Source organism: Cystoisospora suis (assembly GCF_002600585.1).
Source record: "Cystoisospora suis strain Wien I chromosome Unknown contig_7936, whole genome shotgun sequence".
Lineage (NCBI taxonomy): Eukaryota > Apicomplexa > Conoidasida > Eucoccidiorida > Sarcocystidae > Cystoisospora > Cystoisospora suis.
In genome coordinates, this window is record NW_027160721.1 from 415 (window position 1) to 9248 (window position 8834).

At 43.2% G+C, this 8834-nt stretch overlaps 1 protein-coding gene across 1 annotated transcript; it reads left to right on the top strand.

The window, feature by feature from the left end:
• Positions 1-161: 161 nt before the first annotated feature.
• On the top strand, positions 162-8819 carry CSUI_010659 (uncharacterized protein; the record flags this gene model as incomplete). Its single annotated transcript, XM_068070761.1, has 6 exons — positions 162-508; positions 838-1082; positions 2004-2456; positions 3234-4340; positions 5243-7582; positions 8185-8819. Coding segments are annotated over exons 1-6 (5004 nt in total), but the record flags the coding sequence as incomplete, so codon positions are not given.
• Between the last annotated feature and the right edge of the window lie 15 nt (positions 8820-8834).

Genomic DNA, 8834 nt, shown 5'->3' on the forward strand with positions numbered 1-8834 from the left:
CCATATATATAGCTAGCTAGCTAGCTGACTCTCTCCAGTCTATCTCTCTCTATCACCCGGGCTCAGCACCTACTCCTCCCACTGCTATATCTCTCTATATATGTGTGTGTGTGTCTCTCTCTCTGTCTGCCTGTCTCTGTCTCTGTGGGTGTACTGTGTAGGAGGACTCAGCAGAAGAAGATCTTCGTCGCCATAGTGAGAAGGTGTTGCAATACATCAACCGAATTATCTTGGAGCTCCGGAGACTGAAAGGAAAGAAAAGCCGTCGATCATGGAAGAGCTTTATGAATGTGCTCTCTGGGGAAGAAGAAGGTGAAGATGAAGATTCTCTCTATTCCTCCTCCTCCTCACAAAGAGAAGGAGAGTCAAAGATAAGAAGACGAAAGAGAAGAAATCTACGCCGGATAAAGAGATTCTTTCGAAGAGTGTATAGACATGTTAAATCGAAGTATCGGCGCGCTCATCAAAAATTTCGCTCGGAGCTTTCAAAGGAATTCTTCGGAAAGAGGTATCGAACCCACACAACACACCCACCACACAAAAGACAGACAATACGAAGAGTAGTAGAAAGAGGTATTGCAATAGGACTCCTCTATCATCTCTATACGATTTAACTTCTGTATCATATAGATAGCTTGATATAGATATATTACAGAGAGATGGATAGCAATGGATCTCTTTGTGTTGCTCTGTGTATGTCTGTTGAATGAGAATGATGGGGAGGAGGCCAATGATAGACATCATAGTGAGAGGGGAGAAGAGGAAGTGTCTTTACTTACTACTACTATTACTAGTACTATGGAGACTATTGCTATTCTGATTGATGTGTGGTATCAGGCTGTTGAATATTATGCGGGGAGATCGGCTTATCCAGGTAATGCTGGTGGCTTATACAGAGACCTTCCCGGACCCTTCAACTTTCCCGAGGACAGTTTTAATGTCTCCTCTTCAGTTATATAAGTTCTGCACTTTTCATACTCTTCTCAAGACCCAAGTGACGCCTTACCTCCTCGATCCAGCCAAAGGCCGATCCCTTGTGATGCAACTCAAAGCCGTCCAAGTACCCTCAGAAAGACACAAAAGTAAGGACAGAAAGAAAAAAGAAAGAAAATATGAGAAAGAAAGAAAGAAGGAACCGGTCCATCTTTCTTCGTCTTCTTTCTGCCGAGGTGTAACTATCTATCTATCTATTTATTTGGAGAGAGAGAGAGAGAGAATAAAGAAGAAAGAGGCTGGACAAGATAGTATATGTATATATCTATATGTATATGCATGTATGTACGGGGATCATAAAATCTCCATGTATATAGAATACCATGTCTATAGGTATGTATCTATAGAGATAGACGAGAGGATGATAGAGCCACGTAAAGAAAGAGCTCACGAGAGAGAGACAGCGCGGATCTCTTGTAGACATGTTCTTCTCTCGTGACGGAGATATGACTGAAAATGTCTCTACTCTATACTGACGCACATATATATATATATATATGTGTATAGACTTTTCCTTTTTTCTGAAGCGTGTATGGTGTTTTCTTTCTTTCTTTCTTGAGTGACTGCAGCAATAGAGCAATAATAAAGAACAACGAGGTATTCGAATGTCTCGGGTGTATATACACACACACTCACTAGTAATAGTCACCGTGATAGAAATACTTGGTCAAAGTCTATCATCCCTGTCTCTCTCTCTCTGTATATATAGATGCATATACTTGGCCGTACACAGGTGTGAGAAAGACATAGAGAGAAAGGAACCAAGATAGATAGGTACTCTCTGCTTTCATATACAATAGTGTCGATTCATATATTCAGATGTCTATGAATACATAGGCAAGCGCCTACCTACACACATACAGAATGTATCAATGGATCTATCATAGTATGAGAGAGACTGCGTGTATTAAAGAGACATCTGAGGCACTTTTTACACCGTCTTGTCCATATGTGTAACTTTCCTTTCTTTCTTTTTCTTTCTTCTTTTCCTTCTTTTTCTTTGCCTTTAGAAGCTCTTCAGAGATTGAATGAGAAGTTAGATTCTATGAAGCGGCCCTCTACAGGCCTTGAACGCGAGAATTCCTTTCGTACCTTGCGACAGGTGGCTGGGTACATTCGTCTATTAGCCGAATTAACGCTGACGAAGCGAGACATCCCTGAGAATACCTCTCGGTCTTTCTATCGATATGCACATCTTAAGCTTCGTCCAGCGAACGAAGCGAAGACAGATTTTGACTATATCACAACTTTGCAGATGGAAGTGATCGATCTAGAATCTCTCTATGCGATACACTCGGCTTTCTCTGACGTCGAGAGTTTGAAGAAACTCGAAGAAGAGTTCTCCAAAGAAAAGACGAGGAATGACGAAAGGCTTGTGAAGAATGGCCCTCTACACAAGAATTTAACTGCCGAAAGGCATCGACTCTACTCTTCACATCATGACTGGGGAGTCACGAAAAGAGGTATGGCTGTCTCGACAGACAGATTAAAGATAGATTAAGATAGATATAGGTATGTATAGGTATGTGTATACGTCTGTAATAGGTCTGCATGTATGTTTTCTTTTCCTGTTTTGCTTGTCGACTGTTACGAGGCATGCGACTGTGGCATGGATTTCCCGGAGGCCCATTGGCTCTCCTGCGGGGCTGCGTGTGGATGGAATTTGCTTACCTTCCTTTGTCTATTCATCCATCTTGAAACATGTCTCTATCTATTTCTCTATGTGTGTATGTATATCATCTGTAGAGATAGTAAAGAACAACTGCCTGGCGATGCTGTGTATGAAGAGAGACAAGATCATACGTAGAGGTCAATAGAGAAGAGGGAAGAAGAGAGGGAGTCTCCCTGTCTCTTTATTTCTTTCTTTCTTCATTCCGCATCATATGACGTAAACCTCTCTGTTTCCTATAGCTGTCATGCTTCAAGAGGAGATGCAAATAAAGGGATCTATATCTATACATACCTACATATGTATGAAGAATGTATGTATATCTGTACGAGTATGTCTTCTATGCATATCCATGTATAGAATCGGTGAATAGAAAAAGATGTAGCTGAGACAACGCTTCGCTCTCTTCTACAAAGGACACTTCTCTCTCCATTCCTCTCATATGTTCTCGATAGACCAAAGAAACGCTCCTTCCTTCCATACTCGAAGCGACGTCTTCTCTCTCTTTCTTCTTCTCCTCTTATCCCCGTCTCCCTCTGTGAATCTCTCCTTCTCTCTTCTCTTTTCGCAGATGCACTAGAGGAAGACGAAGAAGGTCTAGATGACCGAGACCCTCGTCCTCGTCATCTCTCTACAACGCATGCAGAGAAGAATTTGACGAGATCTCCCAACTCCCCGCTAACGATTACTCTCGAGTGTAAAGGCTATGTTCCGAAGACCTTTGCTTCTCAGACTGCGGCAAGTCAAGCTGAAGAAACTGATCAAGAGAAGAAGTCTTCTTTCGAATCTCTTAAAGGGGGACTTCGTAGTGAAGAAGCCCAAGGTGTCTCTACACCTCATCGAAAGCCTTCATTACCAGGAGAATTCCGCGACTTTCTTCTACGTAAGCTCGGAGCTCTCACTTCAGATAAAATTATCTGGAGTGAGAAACTCCCTAAAAGTTCTTCTCCTTCTCCTCCCGTTTCTTTCTTCTCTTTAACGGAGAAGCATGCTTGGATGGATGGTCTCTCACAAGACAAAGAAGAAGCAGGAGAAGGAGGAGAAGGAGAAGCAAAGGATCGGAATGGCCCGAAGATCACAACAAAGAAAGAGAAGGAGATGCCGAGGGTGCGTGACAGGGGAGAGGAGGAGGTTCTTCATGGATTCTCAAAAGATAGAAACGACCTCTCTCGAGACAAGAATGAAGACCCTGATGCCTCAACAGCTGCCTCTTCTTCTTCTCTTTATCCTTCGGAGAGATCGGAAGATGAGACAAGCGTCGATGGTAGGGGGAGAAGATCGATAACTCTTCCATCGTTGAGAAGTCGATTGGATCTATTTAGAAGAGATTCGTGGCTGCATCGAAATAAAATTTTCTATCTGCCTCCTAAGAAAGACGGGGATGATGAGGGAGGCAAGAAGACAACGAAAAGGAGAGTGTCGATCTTCGCAGGAGGAGGGAGTAGAAGAAGAAGAATGAAAGAAAGAGAAGATGCAGAGGAGGAGAAGAAGAAGAACAAGAAAGGTCATGACAATGGAGATGAAGAGAAGTCTTTACAATGGAAGATGCTAATGGAGATGCCTCTTATGACAGGCCTAGAGGTTCTCGGGCTTCACACCGAATTCAAAGACGACCGCATGCACAGTCATCATCCAAATCTCATGAACCTGCCCCAAGCTGTCACATGTCATCTTGCGCGTAAGCTCTTCCTCTCTATTTATTTATCTAGCTCTCTCTCCATTTCTCTCTTTCTACCTATCTATCTATCTTTAATCTCTCTATCTATCTGTCTACCTCTCTATCTCTCGATCTATCTATCTCTCTTCATAAGACCACAGGCGTACAGACCTTCTTAGAGAGGGCCAATGGTGATGACTTTGATCTAGTAAATTCTTAAAAGACATCCCTCTCTCTCTATATATATATATGCATCTTTGGGTATGTATGTGTTTAGCAATCGCCCGACCCTTGGAATGAGGCGTGAGATGCATGTATGTGTGTATGAACATGTATGTATGTACGTATATATATATATATATACATGTGCAAGTATATATGTGTCTTTAGCTTGATGGTGTATGTTGAGAGCTTTAGAGAGAACTTTAGAAATAGACCAACAGGAAGGCGCAACGACCTCTTCTTCATTCTTCTTCATATACCTCTACTAGCTGCACTTCCCGCTGTCTTCTTTCATTTGCTTTTTCTTTCACCTTTCTCCTTCGTTAACTCTGGGCATCATCGTCTCTATCACTTGTATCACTTATACAGTCTCCACAGAACTATAGATAGATAGATAGATGTATTCTAATGTACACAACAGACATAAGATGTAATACAGTAGGAGAGGTAGTTTAAGATATCCTATATCTATCAATCTATCTCTATATATCGAGTGAAAGGTAGCGACCCCTGCTTCTCTTGTCTATGTTGTTTAGATCTGTTTCCTCTAACCCACACCCCGTCGCTTCTTCCTCTCTCTCTCTGTCTCTCTGTCTGCTCGTGTCTTTCTATCTTTCTTTCCTTCTTTCTCAAGATCTCTTTCTTCTTCTTCATGGTCATGAGAAACTTCCTTGTTTTGTTCCTTGTGTGAATATTTGTAGAGCCCTTCTCTGAGTTTGTGCTACCAGTCAACCTGCCGGAATGGATGAAATTCCGTAAAGATCGATATCTCGATGTTGCGGATCTTCGAGAAGAACAAGAGCAAACTGAATTCGAACTCCAGTCAGTTCTCCCTACTTCTTCTTCTTCAACTACATCTGCAGCCTCTTCTCCTCCTCCTGTTGTCTCTCCTGCAGCTTCTAAAGAAGAGACAAAAGGACTCTTGTCTCCTCCTGGCGAGAGGTCGGGGAGAAGTAGTTCTTTCCAGAGGAGGGAGGAGGAAGAGAATCTTAAGGATTCGGTAGGGCCTTCTATACAGCAGACTGTTGTGCCTTTGTCTCCACCCGCATCTTCCTCTTCAGATGAAGAGAATCTTCTCTCTTCTCTTCAGAATGAAGCTCTCTCTCAGCAAGAAGAGAAACGACAGAGAAAAGAGGAGGAGAAGAAGAAGAAGGAAGAAGAGAAGGATATGATCTTTCCTGCAGGAGAAGGACAACCTCTCAACTCTTCTTCTTCTTCTCCAGATCGACTCATCACACACAAGAGACAACAGAAGCTCTCTCAACATGATACGATAGAAGAAGAAGAAGATCAGCGAGTGGAGGAGAAAGAAGGAGAAGAAGAAGAAGAGACGAGATCAAGTTTGGCTGAGACAGGTTCTTATGACAAGGTTAAGAAGGAGAAGGAGATACCCATGCTCGAGGAAGAGAGCGACGAGAAGAGAGAATTGCTTTTGACAGATAGCGTTCACATACCCCCGCTCTCTGTTGGTGATAGTCTTCTTCATAGGAGCAATAAGAGCCATGGGAGTAAGGAGACTTCACCCACACTAGGGGCTAAGGACAATAGACAAAGGGATGGAAGAGAAGAAAAAGCAGAGAATGAAGAGAGAATAAGCTCTTCAAGATCTTCTCTTGATTCCGCGAATTCTACGGAATTGAAAGAAGATCTCAAAGAGACTTCTGAGAAAGAAATGAAAAGCCCCTCACAAGGAGAACATCTTCTCCTTTCGAACTCTCCGGGTGTACATACACCTGATCCGTCTTCTGTATCAACTTCTCTTCTCCCTGGTTCGTTTCTTCCTCTTCCTTCTTTGTCTCAAGAATCGGTGATTCCTTATGCCTTAGGCTACGGGATTCTTCCTATCTTTCTCGACACATTTGATCTGTTTTACTCCTTAGCCGCCCCGTCGAAGAGAAGAACGCGCGAACTCATCAAAGATGTGAAATTTCTGCTCTCCAATCTCTATGTCGAACGACAAGGACAGCAACAGGAAGAAGAGAAGGCGAGTGAAGAGAAAGATCAAGAAAAAGGGTCTTCTCCTGCGCCTCGAGTAGACAAAAGCGAGAAAGAGCGAAATTGGCGGGAAAAGAACAAGAAGAAGAAGATGATGATGAAAGAGAAGATCCGACAAGAGACAAGAGGAAGTATCAAGAAGAAGAAGAAGAAAGATCTGTTTCTAGAAGACTTCGAAAGAATTGTCCGAGACGCGATAGACAAAGCCACATCTGGAGGCATACGTCAAGAAAGAACGGGGAGGGGAAGAGGAGAAGAAGAAGAGAGAAGAAGAAGAAGAAGACAATTAGACAAGAAAGATGAAAGGAGAAAGGGGCGGAGTCATGATGATTTTGATGACGATGGCTCATCCTTTCAGCTGGATGATAGAAGAGGGAGTGAAGTAAACAATCCCTTTCTCTTCTCCCTATTTCGTGAGCTTCTCTTAGCAGCGATAAGCATGCGAAGAGAAGTGAAGAAGCAGAAGATCTCTCAGGTCGCCTCATGGATGTGTATGAACTCTGCTCGTGATGTGTGTCGACGATCCATCACAACGAAAACAATGGAGATACCAAACAAGCAGAAGAAGAAGAACTATCTCATCTCCAGACAAGAAGAAGAAGAAGGAGAGAAGAATCGAGGGATGCGTTCATCTACTACTACTTCTTCTTCTCAGCTCTCTCGTCTTCTTGCTACGATGAGCCAGATAAAGGTCCATGGAGACACATCTGATAAACCGGTGGAGACAGGCGCCCCCAGTGAAGGGAGCTCTACCTCTGCAGACGATCTCTCATCTAGCAAGGAGTCAAAGGGAAAAGAAGATGAGCATGGAGAAAGAAGAACAAAAGGGAATAGAAGAGAGAAGGAGAAGAAAGAAGAAGAAGAGAAGGGCGAATTACAGAAATGTATGGAGGAGCTCAAAGCAAGATGTTCGGATGATGAATGGCTCGAGTTCCAGGAGCTTCTCTATGCGGAGCAGCTTACTATACAAAGAGCCTCCTTTATACATGCCTTACATAGCGCTCATCCAAAAGATCTGCGCCTGATACTTGATACTGTAGATCAAGGTAGGTTGACCTACTACACGAAGAGAGAACGAGAAGAACACTGATAGATAGATTAAAGATAGATAGAATGAAATCATACATGGAGGCGGTGTATAGACAGATTGGAGATAGATGATATATAAACATAGATGGTGGGCATACTAAGCACACATAGACCATCCTTGCCTGTATACATATATACATATATATATATAGATGTATATATATTTTATATGGAGCGTTTTGATGCCCTTTGTATGTGTGTGATTGGGAGGACTTGTAAGTAGACGTTTCTATCGGACAAGTCAGGAGCAGGGGGGAACAGATCTATCTATCTATATATCTATCTATATATATATATATATATGTATGCGTATAGGTATATAGACCTTAGTTTATGTCTATCTCTGACTCTTCTCTTGATCTTCGCTCTCTCTCTCTCCCCCTCTGTATGATCTAGTTAAGTCGTATATCAACAATGTCTTTCTCCCTCTACCTCTTGCATCTCTCACTTTCTATACATGACTTCTCACTTACCATCATTCTCCATCCCGTCTCTTCTTCTGACGCATGCTTTTTGCCATTCTCTTCTGCATCTTTTCTTCCCTTTGTTCTTCTTCCAGCCCTGTTTGATCGTGTCTACGAAACCCTCGAGAAGACATGGTGGACGTCCCTCTCTCCCTCCTCATCTGATCGGAGACGGCCCGCCGCCTACCAGATAGTCAGACAATTGTCCGAAAGGAAGAGGAAGAAAACTCGACACGTGAGAATAAGGAAGAGCGAATCTCCCTCTATGAATATACTTCAAGATCCAGGGACAAGTATCGATCCAGGAAAGAAGCAGCAGACATCTCCTCGTGTCTTTTGGTTGACCTTATCCCAATCCTTCGCACGTCGATGGGCATACGCCAAGAAGCGGTATCACTTCGCCTTGGAGGTTCTATCGCACGTGCACCCTCATTATTCCATTCCGTTCGTGAGAGACGCCTTCGAGCTATTTTTCTTTAAGATAACTCGAGGCGATTTCGCGACACCCCAGATGGTCCAAGGTTACTTAAGAGCCATACGCTGGAAGTATGCAAGAGAAGCTTCGGAACAACGTGATCAGACTCTAGTTAGCCGAGGGCTCTTCATGAAGAATTTCCTCCTAGAAAAGACCGATAAAGATCAAGGAGAGACCTTCTCCAGAGTCAAGCCCCTAGATGACTGCAATGACTCGGGCATGGAGGTAGCTCTCAAGTTCAAATCCCCTGCAGGAGGACCAGGAGGGGGG